This window comes from Doryrhamphus excisus, linkage group LG14 (genome assembly GCF_037039965.1).
Source record: "Doryrhamphus excisus strain RoL-2023G ecotype Guam linkage group LG14, RoL_Dexc_Guam_v1.1, whole genome shotgun sequence".
Lineage (NCBI taxonomy): Eukaryota > Metazoa > Chordata > Actinopteri > Syngnathiformes > Syngnathidae > Doryrhamphus > Doryrhamphus excisus.
The window spans coordinates 4,360,942-4,377,657 of NC_136370.1; the positions used below are offsets into that span (position 1 = coordinate 4,360,942).

The window sequence follows — 16,716 nt, forward strand, 5'->3', positions numbered from 1 at the left end:
ATCCGGAAAGTATTCACAACGCTTCACTTTTTCTACATTTTGTCATGTTACAGCCTCATTCCAAACTGTATTAAATTAATCTCTTACCTCAAAATTCTACACAAAATACTCCATTATGACAATGTGAAAAAAGTTTTTTTTTGACATGTTTTGAATTTATTAAAAATAAAAAACAAAAAAATCACATTTACATAAGTATTCACAGCCTTTGCTTAATACTTTGTTGATCCACCTTTGGCAGCAATTACAGCCTCAAGTCTTTTTGAATATGATCCCACAAGTTTAGCACACCTATCTTTAGGCAGTTTTGCCCATTCTTCTTTGCAATAAGTCTCAAGCTCCATCAGGTTGGATGGGAGACGTCTGTGCACAGCCATTTTCAGATCTCTCCAGAGATGTTCGATCGGATTCAAGTCTGGACTCTGGCTGGGCCACTCCAGGACATTCACGGAGTGGTTCTGAAGCCAATCTTTTGAGATCTTGGCTGTGTGCTAATGTCTACTGTCTATATGGTCAAGGTACATGACCAGTCTACTGAGGTCAAGAGCGCTCTGGAGCAGGTTTTCATCCAGGATATCTCTATATATTGCTGCATTCATTTTCTTTCTATCCTGACTAGTCTGCCAGTTCCTGCTGCTGAAAAACATCCCCACAGCATGATGCTGCCACCACCATGCTTCACTGTAGGGATGGTATTGGCCTGGTGATGAGCAGTGCCTGGTTTCTTCCAAACATGGCGCCTGGCATTCACACCAAAGAGTTCAATCTTTGTCTCATCAGACCAGAGAATTTTGTTTCTCATGGTCTGAGAGTCATTCAGGTGCAAATTCCAGACGGGCTGCCATGTTCCTTTTACTAAGGAGTGGCTTTCGTCTGGCCACTCTACCATACAGGCCTGATTGGTGGATTGCTGCAGAGATGGTTGTCCTTCTGGAAGGCTCTCCTCTCTCCACAGAGGAACGCTGGAGCTCTGACAGAGTGACCATCGGGGCCTTGGTCACCTCCCTGACTAAGGCCCTTCTTCCCCGATCGCTCAGTTTAGAAGGCCGGCCAGCTCTAGGAAGAGTCCTGGTGGTTCCAAACGTCTTCCATTTACCAATAATGGAGGCCACTGTGCTCATTGGGACCTTCAAAGCAGCAGAAATTTTTCTTTTGACTTCATGCTTGGTGTTTGTGGTCTGACATGCACAGTCAACTGTGGGACCTTATATAGACAGTTATTATATTTCCAAATCATGTCCAATCAACTGAATTTACTGCAGGTGGACTCCAATTAAGCTGTAGAAAGATCTCAAGGATGATCAGTGGAAAAAAGATGCACCTGAGCTCAATTTTGAGCTTCATGGCAAAGGCTGTGAATACTTATGTAAATGTGATTTTTTGTTTTCTATTTTTAATAAATTCAAAACATGTCAAAAAAACCCTTTTTCACATTGTCATAATACCTCAAAATTTTGTGTAGAATTTTGAGGTAAGAGATTAATTCAGTTTGGAATGAGGCTGTAACATGACAAAATGTAGAAAAAGTGAAGTGCTGTGAATACTTTCCGGATGCACTGTAAATTAAACTTAAGGGAAAAAAAACTATCCAAACCAACATGGCCCTGTGTAAAATAATAATAATAATAATAATAAGCTAATAACTGGTTGGGCCACCCTTAGCAGCAACAACTGCAATCAAGTGTTTGTGATAACTTGCAATGAGTGTCTTACAGCGCTGTGGAGGAATTTTTGCAGAATTGTTGTCATTCAGCCACATTCCAGCATGAAGCCTTTTTAAGGTCATGCCACAGCATCTCAATAGGATTCAGGTCAGGACTTGGACTAGGCCACTCCAAAGTCTTCATTTGGTTTTTCTTCAGCCATTCAGAGGTGGACTTGCTGGTGTGTTTTGGATCATTGTCCTGCTGCACAACCCAAGTTGCTTTCAGCTTGAGGTCACCAACAGATGGCCGTACATTCTTCTTCAGCAGAATCCATGCTTGCATTTATCACAGCAAGTCTTCCTCGTCCTGAAGCAGCAAAACAGCCCCAGACCATCACACTACCACCACTGTATTTTACTGTTTATCTTTTTCCCGATGCCAGAGGTAATGGGACACACAAGTTCTACTGTTGTCTCGTTAGACGACAGTGTATTTTCCCAAAGGTTTTAAGGATCATCAAGATGTTTTCTGGTAACATGGAGATAAGCCTTAATGTTCTTTTTGTTCAGCAGTGGTTTTGTTCTTGGAACTCTGCCAGGCAGGCCACTTTTTGTTCAGTGTCTTTCTTATGGTGGAGTCATGAACACTGACCTTAACTGAGGCAAGTGAGGCCTCAGTATATAACGGGCAATAACCTTTACACACAGGACCATGTTAGTTTGATTTTTGTCTCCCTTAGTAATAAAGCTTTCATTTAAAAACTTTATTTTGTTTTCACTTTTGTTGGTAATGGCTAACATTAAAATTTGTTTGATGATCTGGAACAGTTACGTGTGACAAACGTGCAAAAATAACCAAACTTTTTCACACCACTCTCTGTGTGTCTCCTATATTGTGTAATAGGAGTGTAAATGCAACTCTAGGTGTGCTATTTCATATCTAGAAGGCTCTAGTCTTAAAAACTGTATGTAGAATGTTGTAAAGTTTTTCTCAGCTTAGCTATGAAATATTCAGTGTAGGAAATATTCCATTTGTAAATAAGGTGGAAATTCATCTTAAAAATGACTGCCCAAAACCACCTTTAACATAATACTTTAATGTATTCATGAAATACTCGCCCAATTTCCCCCTTAGAAAACAGAGTTTAATTATCAGTCTTGCAGCCATTTTAGGAAGACAGTGCTACAATTTCATTAGACAAACCCACATGACATTGGGAGGCCAGGATGTCCTCTCCACAGCACAGTGGCTTTTATTCTTGTAGTGTGTTTTGCACTTAATTAAGGTTGCGGGTGTGCTCAGAGCAATTAGGGAACCAAGGGCAGCATGGCATGAGCACACGGGTTTTTACTTCACCTCCTGGCCACAAGAGGCGCCATTGCCATCGCCCCTCAGTTGATGTGCTGGCGATGCTCCTCTTCTCCCCAAGCAGAGGAGAGTCGCGGGCTCATGTGTCAACATCCAGGCTTTCCCTCGGGGAGGCGGAACGTTATTCCATAAAAACTCATCTTCCTTCGATCAGGCTTTTCTCTTTTTTACACGCACGAAAAATCCAAATTCCAACTATTTTGGTAGCAGTTTCTCCGCGTTACCGACTCAGGCTGAGAAGACAAGGATTGTTCTGCGTATCCTAATAGTTCGGCGGTAGCCAACGTTGTTCCCAACGATGACAGGGTACAAAGTGCGAATACCAATCATTTAAAAATCACATATCCGGGCGACGCGTTAGCTTAGCCAGCTAGCCCGCTTGGTTGGACCAGACGACGGAGACTCTGCGAGGGACGGTGCTGACATGATGTTTCCTCAATCGAGGCACTCGGTAAGTTGGCCACTAGTTTGTCCCGCTTGTGGAGTGAACCTTCTGCGGCTAACGGGAGCTAGCTAGCGAGCGAGCTAGCTTGTTTGCTAGCTGGCTTGCTAACTAGCTAGCTTGCGCAAACTGGCACCGCGGGGCAAATGTTAGCTTTTGTCACAATGACTCACCATGTTACCTGTTCTTCACTTTTATTCGCCAATTATTTACTCACTAACTGTTACAATAAAATCCCCGTAATGTAACTAAGCGTGTTTAGCTTGCTAGCTGTTACCCGCAAGTGAGTGTATGTGTTTAAACCTGCTTGCATCATTCACTGTACCTGCTGCCACCATGCTAACGCGCACATTCGTTTGTTTTTCAAAACATAAAACAAATCCTTTTTTCTTAATGCATTTACTTCGGGCCCGTAAAAAAAATCACGCTTTTTTAATTAAGGGTGAGTCAGACCCTTTGTAGCCTTTTGCTGTTTGGAAGGAAATCTTAATAGAATTTGATCTACCAAAATAATCCGCTAAATCCTAATCCACGTGCGACTATTATGACGAAATATTACAAGAATAAAGACAATTCAATGGGAAATCAGTGACTAGGTTTATGAGAAAAGGTATGGTGAGAGAAGTAAATAGTTTATAACAAATATAATTTATGTGTAAATAAGTCATTTTCCTGGTGGGCATCTGCACTTTTAAAATAAATTTCTGGGGGCATGCAATTATAATATTACTATGCAAATTTGTAAGAATGTTAATTTTTATACAATACACATTTTCTTTGAAACTACACCACCAATTACGATGTTGTCGATTCGCAGTTGGCCTGTCATAACATTTATTGGAGTGATAACAACTATTTAAGGTAATAAAAATGTTATTCAGTGTTTGTTTACTTTGTCAGTGTACATCAGAAAAGGTTACTTTCAGATGTAGGGGGGAATGACAAATTATTTTTTGAAAGAAAAATATATACGTATTTTAGGAGACAAATTTACTAAGGCATTACTTAAGGCAACAAAAGTTCTTATTTCTATGAAAATTAGGTTCTTAATCCAGAATTTTTATTTATTGCAGCCTACAATTTTTTAAAAAGTTAATAACGGAATATATAGAAGCCTGTTTTTTTTAACTATACACATTTGTACTGCTATACGTTTTTCCTGAAATTCTCCACACTGCAAATACTCCACTGTCAATGTCAGCTTTACAGATGCCACCTTGGCTGTGAATGTGGTGTGTTGCGGTAAAGACCGCAGCGTTTCAAAATGAACATTGCCAAAGGCTGAGCACTTATGTTGGCGAGGTGGGGTCCCCATGACAATTACCAATGTGAAGCTGATGTTTTAATGTCAGGTTTCTACATTGTGCAAAATGTCCCCCGCCCCACTTCTTCTAAAGCGTGTGAGGTCTATCATTTGGTCTGCTGGAGAATAAGAAGACATAACCAGAGAGATCTGTGTTTCCAACTCGTATTCAAACTAAGGATCGGCCGATACATCGGGCCGATATTTGCGTTCTTTACTTGAATCGGTATCGCCCGATATGCGCGTGGGATCGCAGATATATTTTTCCGCTACATGATTTGCAGACGGGTATCCGCCGGGCAGCTTTGTGTTGCCGGAGGACCCTGCAACACACGCAGCCACGGCACCCCGCCGCCACATCATCACAAGGGTATGTTTTCAACTTTTAATTAGCCTCTAAAAGTTAGGCTTAGTTGAAATGGGCTACTTTGAAATAGGAAACATGAATGCCAAGTAAAAGAATAAGTTTGCTTTTTACACCATACATAGCCTATCACATTTCACTGGGTGACCGCTAGGCATAACAGTTTAAGTCATGGTGTGACAACAAGAAATCCCAAAAACATCACATACCAACCCAACAGACGAATAAAAGCACTCTCACGAGTTGAGCAGACCAAGAATGAACAACTATGCAACTTTAACTACAAACTGACGAACTATTTACATCAGGGGTGCTCATTAAGTCGATCGCGATCTACCGGTTGATCGCGGAGGTGGTACTGGTCGATCGCTGGTCGATCGCGGTGTGACATTAAAAAAAAATATCATCCTAGCATCAATGCCGTCACTTGATTGATATACAGGGAAGCCATTCAGATGACAAGTGAATGTTGCCCTTCGGGTGACCAATCAAATCAAACAACGTCTCTAAGTGCAGCAGAACTTACGATGTCAGCCTATCATCCATCCCCGTTACTTGATTGACATACAGGACAACCAGTCAGATGACAACTGAATTTTGACCTTTAGGTCACCGCTCATGCGTAAACAACGATGCAAAGTGCTAAGCTAGTCAGCGAATTGCGTCAGATTTTAAGCCCTCGCTAAAGTTTATGGTCACTAAAATGAGTGAAGTAGCTGGACCAAGTAAAAAGGCAAAAACATATCACTTCCATACGGAATGGGAGGTGGACTTTTTTTTCACAATGTCTTTTTCGAAGTGCGTTTGCCTGGCTAACCTGGCTATCAGCAGCTACTGTCTGGACTATGCATCCCTGGCTGATTCAATTCAGTGCAAGTCATCAAAGTAAACTCAGGTAATTACAAAAAATGTTAATAGTTAATTATGTGTGTTTTGCAATATTGGCTCATTTGGTTATGTAAGGTACATCAACATACATTGTATGTACAAATAATCCTCAATACATTTGAAAATAAATAGATGTTTTGCATTTTTGTAGTGGGTTGATCATTTTGACTCGGTCATTTTAAAAGTAGCTCGCATGCTGAAAAAGTGTGAGCACCCCTGATTTACATCAACAGTGCCGCAAAGCACGCTGGGAACCAGGAAGTGCTCCCAGTTTGTGAGGAATGCTGCTGAATGCTTCATCTTTAAAAGTGCCCACCGTTGTAATTAGGGAGCTGTTGATGTAATTGGAGGCTAATATGTACAGTTGTTACCAACGCCGCTTTCATGGCAACGTTGGCAATTGTCCCATGGTGTTTGGAGGAGTTCATTCAGCCAACGCCGGGCTGAGGTTAAATGCATGTCGTGCACATAGTGTGCGCTCTCTCCGAGCACACACACACACAGAAGGAAATGAAGCAGCCGTGTCTCCTTATGAGAGGTCTTTAACGTGCACAACACTAACTTTAATGATAAGAGAAATGTTTTATATATCTTACTAAATTGTGTCCGTGTGATGTGTTTGTGTGTGGAGGCGGAGGGAGGGGTGCGCGTGACACTGCGGAGGAGCAGTCATCACATCGATGCTAGATAAACTTAAACTACGACAGAAATGTTTTGCACATGGTTGAATATTTATTCCTTTTAAAATTAATAATGCTGTTTAAATGTGTGTTTAAGAAAGCTGAATCCTACTGTGTTCAGTGTTTACATTTCAATAAATATTTGAGACTTGAGACCCGTAATATTTGTTATCATTGTCATTTTTTCATATAAATTGAGGGAGCAAAAGCAGTATCAGCCACAAATATCGGCCCAAGCAAAAGCGGCCATCGGCTAAGGGTGATGGAAAAAAATTGGCATCGGCTGGAAAAAACCCAGAAAAAAGACCTAATTCAAACCCCTCTTTTTCTGGTCATCCTGGACACTTGATGTCATAAATACTTTGTAGCCCTGTGCTACATTGTGGATGCAGAGATTCAACCTTTGTGTAACCCTACAACCCTACAACTACAACTAACCCTTCAACAACGGTCTGCTTTTAGTTGGGTAATCCCAATGTAGAGACACCCCCCGCCCCTCCCCAGCCTCTTTTGCCCTTGTGCCACTTTATAGAGAGTAATGAGGTTTAGAGCATGAGATTAAAGTCAGGATTAGAGGTTTAGAAGTGTAGTCTACACAGGAGCAGACCTCCAAATGCCTCCCACATATGGCCAACATTGGACCAACAACTTTAATCTGGCCATGTGTAAACATACATCTTCAATCACCACCTTTTCTCTTGCTTAGAAAGACGTCAACGTGGTCTTTTTGCTTAAGTGGAAATCGGCTTTCAAGGAAACTACCAGCAACAGCATCCTTTATCCTGCCAGAGCTGACTCCTAAGAAGATAGAGAATCTGCTGTTTCTAAACAAACACAGCATTCCAGTCTTCAATGTTTATTTCTTTTTAATCAGCAAAACATGTTTTCTTTTCTTTTTTGTTTTTTTTCTTGTTGTTTTAAATTAAATTACATATTATTTCTCAATTTGTTTTATGTCTCAAATGAATAGTACAAAAGCATAATAAAAAGCATCTTATGAAATGTAGTGTTTTTTACGACGTTTCTTAACTTTTTTTTATAAAATGTTGAAGCTAGCTAGCTAATCTTGCCTTTCAATTCCAGTAAAATACATTATATCCTAAATTAATATTTTTTAATCCTCAAAGTATTTTAATACAAACATTTGTAATTTTTTTAATAAAATAAAAAAATCCCTAAAAATTAATATTTTTTTCATAAAATTTACAATTTCTCCTCAAAGACAAAAATCTCAAATTAGAATGTCATAAAATGAACATGTTTCTTCACTTCATCTTTCATTTTGTTTGTGAATAAATGAAGGCTACATGCGTGTTAATATGTTATTGTCATATTTCAATATCAAATTCTCATAAAAGTAACTGGTTTAACAATCCCCTTCTGTCGTTATGATAAAACTGTACACTTAAATACACTTAACTGTCACATGTCAGATGAAGATCGTCATTGATGGAATGACGTGCAATGCAGCGAGGCATACATCTCACTTTTTCGTATTCTTAACTATAGCACAAGCGTAAATCAAACACATTTAACGTTATGCCTCAATTTTGTGGCCAGGCATCCGCTCAGTCCGGCCAACCCCTCAAGTTCACCACTTCGGACTCGTGTGACCGCATCAAGGACGAGTTCCAGTTCCTCCAAGCACAATACCACAGGTAGTGACGCACACTGGCATATTTCAGATTGGCAGTGATGTGTTGATTGGCATTGTGATGTATGAAGCAGCGCCACAGTCCTCTCACTTCATTGTCTTTCTTTTTCCAGTTTGAAGTTGGAATGTGACAAACTGGCCTCGGAGAAGTCCGAGATGCAGCGTCACTACATCATGGTGAGTGTTCTCTGTCTCTTTCGGATATTTCATAGTAAGTACAAAGACGTGTGCTCACATATTCATACTGCTTGTGTATTGCAGTACTATGAAATGTCCTACGGGCTGAACATTGAAATGCACAAACAGGTAAACCTTAAGATGACCACTCCTTCAAGCTCTTGTATGTCCTCATGTCCTTGTCTCTCACTGTGCTTGTCTTCCATGTCCTTCTCAGGCAGAAATAGTCAAGAGACTGAATGGCATCTGTGCTCAGGTGCTGCCATACCTGTCTCAGGAGGTAAAGACGAACTCCATGTAGACAAACTTCATGCTCCATTGAATGATGCCATAGATCTATAAAACTATATCATGTAATGGAAATGTATAATGTGGGTTTGTGGGGGGGTTTTCTGTTGTTTTTTTTTTTGTTTCAGCACCAGCAGCAAGTCATGGGCGCCATCGAGAGAGCCAAGCAGGTCACGCCCCCTGAGATGAACTCCATCATACGGGTTGGACATCTCATTCTTGGAGAATTATAACTTCATTCTCATTTAAGAATAAATGATTTGGGAAAAAAATTAGAACCTTAAATATTTTTGTTAGTTTTTTGTAAAATAATTTTAAATTCTCATAATGATAAGATTAAATTAGGGACGTCTGAAAATATTGTCTTTGATGAGAACCGATGTAGAGGAAATACCACTAACATTTTTCAACAAATTTCAGTAATTATTTTGTCACTCAAACTTTCTCTGGGTAAGAATTAACACCCTACTTTAGCAAGCAGCACAACATCACAGCTCATAATGACCTGACCAGCATCATTGAAATCGTGGGCGAGTTAAATATTCCACCTACCATTCTTACTCACGGTGTCTTAAAGGAAGTGCCAAGACATCACACAGCAATGTAATAAGTACATAGCAACAGATAAGACACTGCCAACAAATAATGCACAATAACCAACAACTATGTCAGCTTTAAACATGTGATATATGAGCCATTTACAGCAACAGTACAGCAAAGCATTGTGGGAAATAGGAAGAGACCGCATCGAGCATACATACGTCAACATTGCTGCCAGATGTTAGTCAATACAAATGAATGTACCAACTTTGATTCAGCGCCTTTTTACAAAAAAGTCCAAGGGGGAGACATCATGCAAAGCACTAGGAAGAAACTTGGGATGCAAGTTCTGTGTGCTCGCAAGGGTAAGGCAGGGGAGGAGTGAGCGCCTCACTTTAAAAGTACATTATGTGCATTGACCGGCCACGGCAGTGGCTCCACCGCAGCGGGCGGTGTACTCCTACGGCTGTTCACTGTGGTTCTCCCCACCTACGTGGACGCACGGCAGGATAGCTTATCCGACGTTAATGCCCCTCTGGTGGACGCCTTCTCCCAGGTAACCACCGTGGACGTACGGTCACTACGAGCGCCCCCCCCTGCTGCACAAACTGATTCTGCTGTAGTAAGCCATTACATGTGTTCTTATATAACATATGTTATACCTGAATGATCTACTTAAAGATGGGTGGAGTAGCCAACCAGAACACTGTACTCATGTAAGAGTATTGTTACTTTATAACGGCTTCTCAAATAGTGGGACGGACACCCTAGGTGGAAGCGAGAGGTTTTCATTTTAATGCATACATACCAACATGTACAAATTTATAGTACTCAACATGCAGTTTGACTCCTGAATACGCTTGCATGCTCCCCTTTTTTGTTGCATTTGCCTGGTTTCGGTTTCAATATCATATTTCTGTCATGTTTCAAATCCGGTTATTGGTTGAAACCAGGGTGGCAAACTGAGGATATAGAAGTATGGTGGCAAAATATGTTGATACAAAGCAGTCAACAAAAAAAGCCTTTCCTCTTTCCTCCTGGCTCTCGGGAGACAACTGTGTGCCCTTTATACTTCCGCACACACCCACCCACCAATGACCATGTGACCATGCCTTTCACATACTATCTGTGGACAGCGACCTAAACCTGTCTCCTACAATTGCTTTGCACCAATTTTATTGTAAATGTTTTGTTAGGTTGAGAAAATATTTTAGTAGTATTGATTTTAATAATATAAGATTAGATTCTAGAAAAAAACATCCCCACAAACATTTTGAAAGTAAAAATACAACTTATTATGATTATAAAATAAATTATGAATATATAATTGTTTTTGAAATTACAAATTTGCTATTTTTTTCTGAAATTTTTGTAGCCTAAAATTCTGTATTTTTATTACAACTTTAATCAAGTAAAAATATATGAATACAAAATAATAAAATAAAAATGTTAAAAAAAATAAGAATACGTAATTCTTGCCAAAATGACAAATTATTGACATTTTATTTTAGTGTTTGTTGCGGAAAAAAAATGTTCCTTTTGTCATTACACCCTAATCAATATCACTTTATTCTCGTAATATTTTGCCTTAAAATATTTAGGTATTGTTCGCTTCTGTAGTCCTTGTAGTAAATGGTGTAAATGCCACTTACGAATGTACGTCACGTTGGTGTGTAGGTAAATAAGTCACACTATGTGTGTTGTTTGCAGCAACAGCTGCAGGTGCAGCACCTGTCCCAGCTGCAGGGTCTGGCCCTACCCGTGGCCCCGCTGCCCCTGGGCCTGACTCCTCCCACCCTGCCAGCCGTGTCATCCAGCTCAGGCCTGCTGTCGCTGTCGTCCATCCTGGCCAACTACTCTCACGGCCAAGCCCAGGCTGCCAAGGAGGACAAGGCCCGCGACGGCGCCGAGAGAGCGCCCAGGCCAGAGGACGGGGACAAATCTGACTAAAGTGTATCTGAAGGTCTCTGAGGTAAAGCTGTCACTGTGTGTGTGTGTGTGTGTGTGTGTGAGCGTGAGCACTAGCGCGCGCACGTGTGTTTGTGTGGAGGTGGGTGGTGGTGTCAAGTGGAGAGGAGCAGAGACAATGTCAGGAGGGGAGCGACGTGTAGATATTATTTAGTGGACTATGTAGACTCATGCTTGTAGATTTTGACTTAGACGCCATTGTAGTGCAAGCCACTGTTTGTTTTTTTGTTCAGAGTGACAGCCTTCACATTTCTTCTTCTTTCCATTTTTTTCCCCTTCAGTCCTTCGCTTGTTTACTGGAGCTTTGTTCATTTGTAGTCCAATGAAATGATGTTTCTTAAAGGGACAGTCAACCTCAAAACACATGACCCCTCACTTGAAAAAATTGTATTTACTTTATTTTTCATTTGTTTTGCAACACCGTTCAGCTGTGTACCTCAGTCCCATCTGATGGGATTTTAATTCCATTATAACGCTTTCTACATATTGTATACTTAATCCACCTGAGGCTGTTCGGAAGGGGATTTGTCTTAAAAAGTTTTTTTCGTGTGTGAAACTGCAGGCCGAGTAGACATGTGTTTGTATGTCTGTGTGTGAGATGCAATTGGGGGGCAAAACGGAAAAAAAATCTTTTGATTGAACTTCTTTGCTTGAAGCACCTTTTCCTTGAATGGGCCACAGCCTTGCTACAGAGCCCCCTGCTGGTCCACTCCTCTACTGACCAAGACACACACAAGAGGTCACTTTTTTCTCCGGCTCTTTGTCACATGAAGAACTGCACTGACGAGACAAAAAAACAATACAATTGTGATTTTTTTTTAAATTTGTTTCCCAAATAAGTACTTTTTTCTTGTAATACAATTTTGTTGTCTTAAAAAAAATCCCATTAAATTACAAACACCCCCCCCCCATCTAAAAAAAATTAAGGCTGTCAAATGAGCATGTTAATGGCAGTAAGTAATTTACTAATTTCAGGCCATCAACAGCAGGGCAATTCAACACCATATACTGTATGTATCACCAACTTCAAACAACAGGTCTCTAGTCCATTCATCATTGCAACAACACTTCCTCATTCTCACTAGACAGGCCCATGCATTCATGGACATTCCGACATTCCGCACAATAATCTCTTTATTACGCATGGTCTGAATGGACAGAAATGCAAAGAAAAGCAATAAGTGGATATTCTTATCACTCACTTTGAAACTCTTAACACAAGGACAATTTGCTGCATTTAGTGCTCGAACATCCCAGAAAATTCACTCAAAACGTGAATTCAACTTGATGTGGTGTCTTTCAACGCAAGTCCTCCTTGTTCATAATAACACGTCTAAAGTCTGATTCAAATATTCTGCTAGTCATTTGACTGCCCTAAAAAATGTGATTTAAAATTTTGTTAAGTATGATCTGATAATGTTTGCATAAGAGTACCACCATGTTCCACAGAACATTACGACCTAATGAATCAATTGATCTGTCAACATATTTACATAAATTGACAATTACTGGGCCTGACAGCTAGGAGACCCGAGTTCAATTCCACCCTTGGCCATCTCTGTGTGGAGTTTGCGTGTTCTCCCCGTGCACGCGTGAGTTTTCTCCGGGTACTCCGGAGAACTCCTTCCACATTCCAAAAACATGCTAGATTTATTGGCCACTCCAAATTGTCCATAGGTATGAATGTGATTGTGAATGGTTGTTTGTCTATATGTGCTCTGTGATTGGCTGGTGACCAGTCCGGGGTGTACCCCGCCTCTCGTCCGAAGACAGCTGGGATAGGCTCCAGCCCCCCCACGACCCTCGTGAGGACAAGCGATAGAAAATGAATGAATGACAAATACTGCAAAAAATTGTAACTAAATTATAATATTACAACTTTTTAAATATTTTGCTGCTTCCAGGGCTCCAGACTGCTACAAAAATACATTTTTCATCAACTCGTGTGTGTGCGACCAGATAAAAGTACGCCTGTTGACAAGGGACACACTTTGTCCCTTACCACCATGACAATAGTCGATGGAGGACAGCTTGCTACAGTCTAAGCCTATCAATGTCAGCGTGTGTGATCGCTCTCGTTTTAATTGCATTCCATTAATTTTTCTACCGTCTTTGTTTACACATTTTCCTGGCTCTCACTTTCTAGAGTTATGTGCCAAGCCTCTGGTCCATGGACTCCAAATGTGACTTTTAATTTTTTCCCACTGAGTTCGTTTGGAGCTTGAATTTGTTTTGTTTGTGGGACTATGTGCTAACTTTCTTTACGTGTCACGTAACAACCTTGCTCTCCGCTCTGATTTTGAGTAGCTCACCAAAGAATATTTGCTTCAAATCTTGCTGTTTTTTATAGCTCTTCAATTCAGATATGCCTGTACTTAATGACAAATTAGCACAAAATAGCAGAACGACAATGAGCTTTGTACTGTAAAGTGCAATTGAAATGTTGACAGTCACATGAAACACACACACACAGCCTTATGTCAAAGTATCTTTCGGTAGTGCTAGAAATTGAACAGCTCTGGATACTCACTTTATACTGTTTTATATTAAAAAGGGCAGATTTATATAAGAAACCGTTTTTATTCTGTTAATTGTGTTATTGAACAATTGATTTCTGGGACTGTACTGATTCATTGTCCTAACATTTCATGGTTGAACTTTCAGTAACTTTTTAGCCAAAAATTCAACCAAGTGTGACTGTGAAATAAATACCTGAATTCCTGGACAGTCAGAGGGGCCACAAGAGGCTTTGATTTCAATGCGGACCTACCAACAGGTACAGATTTATAGTACTCAACGTGAAATTTGACTCTTGGATACGCTTGTATGCGCTCCATTTTGTTGCATTTTCTTGATTTCAGTTTCGCTTCTCTGGTATTTAAATTTTCTGTCTCTTGGTGGGGGGCATGACAGAAAATAATTGAGAAGCACTGATTTCAGATTTGTGTCAAATAGTGCACACAATGAACTCTTTGTTTCTACCTTTTTCTTCTTTAATAATCATCAGTAAAACATAGGTACGTTTCAGGAAAATATGAGTTCCCAGAAAATCAGCTTTTTCCGTTGTCAACTTTTACTTTGACAGCAATTTTTTGCTTTTGTCACAGCTGAAATAGCTAAACAACTATACCATAACTTAAACAACACAGCAAAGGGTTGTTTTACATCAAAATAGCTATTTTTGATGATGGACTATTTCCAATTTTCACATGGAATAAAACTGTGTGTGTATGTGTACATGTAATAATTTATCTGCACACTACACTCCTCCATGCGCTTCCACGTCCTCCTTGCTGTTGAATGGGGTTTTTTACATACAGAAGATCCATCCCGAGCGCTTCTATTAGTGTGCGGTTGTATCATCACCTCTTTTTTGCCCCCGGCGCTATTGGCACTATTGGCGTTAAGTTATACAGGGAAAATTAGAAGAAATGTATGTTAACTTTGAGATTTTCCGCTTGCTCTCCTAAAATTTAAAAAAACAACAATAAACAAAAGCTAGTCTGGAGCCCTGACTTGATTCTCATTAAACAATCAAAACATTTTTATTTTTACACTACCAGAAATCTACTCCATGATACTTGCGTGACTGAATTCTAAACTGCGATCCAAAACATCCAATTATGATCCACATATATGGTAAAAACGGACAATATTCGGTTTCATTTGCTTGGTAGTCTTTTTTTTGTTGTTGCTCATTTGGAACTATAAAAGGAGCCAACTCATAAAAATTAGTAGTGTTTCCACTTAAGGCCAGCAGGGGGCAGCGCTGTTCTCTCATTGGCACTTGTGACGTCACGCACTCACGAGGCTGATCCGAGGTCAGTTGCAATGTGAGTTTATTTTAATTTTTTTGCCCACACTCCCACCACCCAACCAGAGCTTAGACAACTCCCTGAAACCCTTTTCTTTTTCATTTAAATGACTTTATAAAAATTTTAAGCATAATTATTTTTGGAAAAGCACTTAAGTGGTGACTCTGTGCTAAAACTATTTCCCCTAATTATGAAAACAGCCAAAAGAATGCTATGTCTGTGTTTTCGTTTTTGCGCTGTGAAGGGCCAATTTGTACACATGAATATATCAATATACATATTTTTTAAAGCATTTTTGTATGTTTCAAAGCTGCTTTTTAACTGCTTTTGTGTGTAACATGGGAGACGTTTGTGCAGTGTGTGTGTGTGTTACATTAAGAGGCACAATGTCCTTCATTTGGATTGTTTTTCCTCTTGTTCTCTCATCCTCTGCAACACTTTGCTCAGTTTGTAAATGTTCGATCCTTTTTTTGTGCAAAGACAAAAAAATGTGTTTTAAAAAGCTAAGACCACAACAAGGAGAATAGAAAAAAGAAGAGCTGTAAAGTGAAAAGAAACTGTGTACGCTAATGACAACAAATCAACCTTTTAGCAGTAAGGGAGCTTCTCTGGTGCCTTACAAATAAAAGATGTGATTGATTGGACGTGGGGTGGATGTGTTGTCTTTGGCTCTTGCTGGGATGCATTGATTGAATATGACAGAATTCCTTCCCAATTATGGATGAGACTGTCCCTTACTGGCAATTATACACAAATTTATCGTTTTATCATCAACAGAAGTGTCATGATTCTGTGCTAATAGATTTGACCAAGGTAGCCAGCCGTGACCATTGTTGTCATTTATATAGTACACTGTTGTGGCTTTATCCGTGTAAGTGATACCAGTGTATCAATGTTTGATGCAGCTATATGGATGAAATGCATGTAAAAGAAAACGGTAGTGGGGCGTGATCTTTAAAAAAAAAAAAAAAAGAATTTTTGGCAGAGAATAACATGAAAATTTAAAAACAGTAGCAAAACTCACTTAAAGATGAAAAAATAAAATGGTTAAATAAATCAGTAGTAAACAAAATAAAACATTGTAGTTGCGGGAATCAAATAAAGGGCAAGAGAAAAATAAAGCAGAGCATTAGCAGAGAATGAGATATAAAATATTTGTACAGCATAAAATATTTTTTTAAAGAATGTAAAATAGTATCAGTGAAATATAAAATATGAATACAGCACAAAGGTTATTTTCTGCCCTATAAATGTAGTTAGAATGTTGTTTTCTCATGTTAAACGATGCCAAACTTTCAGATAATGAGGTTTGCACATTTGGAAGTGAGCCCTGAAAGAAGTTTGGGATGGCCTTGAACGCTGGGTTTCAGAGAATGTGACATCACAGTCAGCTGGACTTCCTTATATGGAGTGTGACCAATCACAGCGGAGTGGGAGTGCCTAGATGCCAAGGAAAATACAGCTGGAATAGGTGCAGATTCTGGAAGACCTAGAAAGCTTCCTGGAGGTTTATCCTGACTGGATGCTCTCCTTACAACGCCTGGAAATGTTCCTGATGAGACCGCTGATGTTCTCCTGAGGGA

General features: G+C 39.8%; 1 protein-coding gene across 1 annotated transcript; it reads left to right on the top strand.

The window, feature by feature from the left end:
- Positions 1-3,042: 3,042 nt before the first annotated feature.
- LOC131140501 (TLE family member 5-like) lies at positions 3,043-15,777 on the top strand. Its single transcript, XM_058090984.2, has 7 exons — positions 3,043-3,465; positions 8,252-8,349; positions 8,459-8,522; positions 8,607-8,651; positions 8,740-8,802; positions 8,939-9,013; positions 11,061-15,777. Exons 1-7 carry the CDS (start codon positions 3,439-3,441, stop codon positions 11,298-11,300), a joined length of 612 nt encoding a protein of 203 aa, XP_057946967.1. The 5' UTR covers positions 3,043-3,438; the 3' UTR covers positions 11,301-15,777.
- The last annotated feature ends 939 nt before the right edge of the window (positions 15,778-16,716 follow it).

Excerpts from the sequence above, each read along its gene's own strand:
- LOC131140501 (XM_058090984.2), top strand. The coding sequence starts at position 3,439 with ATGATGTTTCCTCAATCGAGGCACTCG. Across the intron at positions 3,466-8,251 it reads TTCCTCAATCGAGGCACTCG|GCATCCGCTCAGTCCGGCCA; the intron begins GTAAGTTGGCCA and ends TTTTGTGGCCAG. Across the intron at positions 8,350-8,458 it reads CTCCAAGCACAATACCACAG|TTTGAAGTTGGAATGTGACA; the intron begins GTAGTGACGCAC and ends TTCTTTTTCCAG.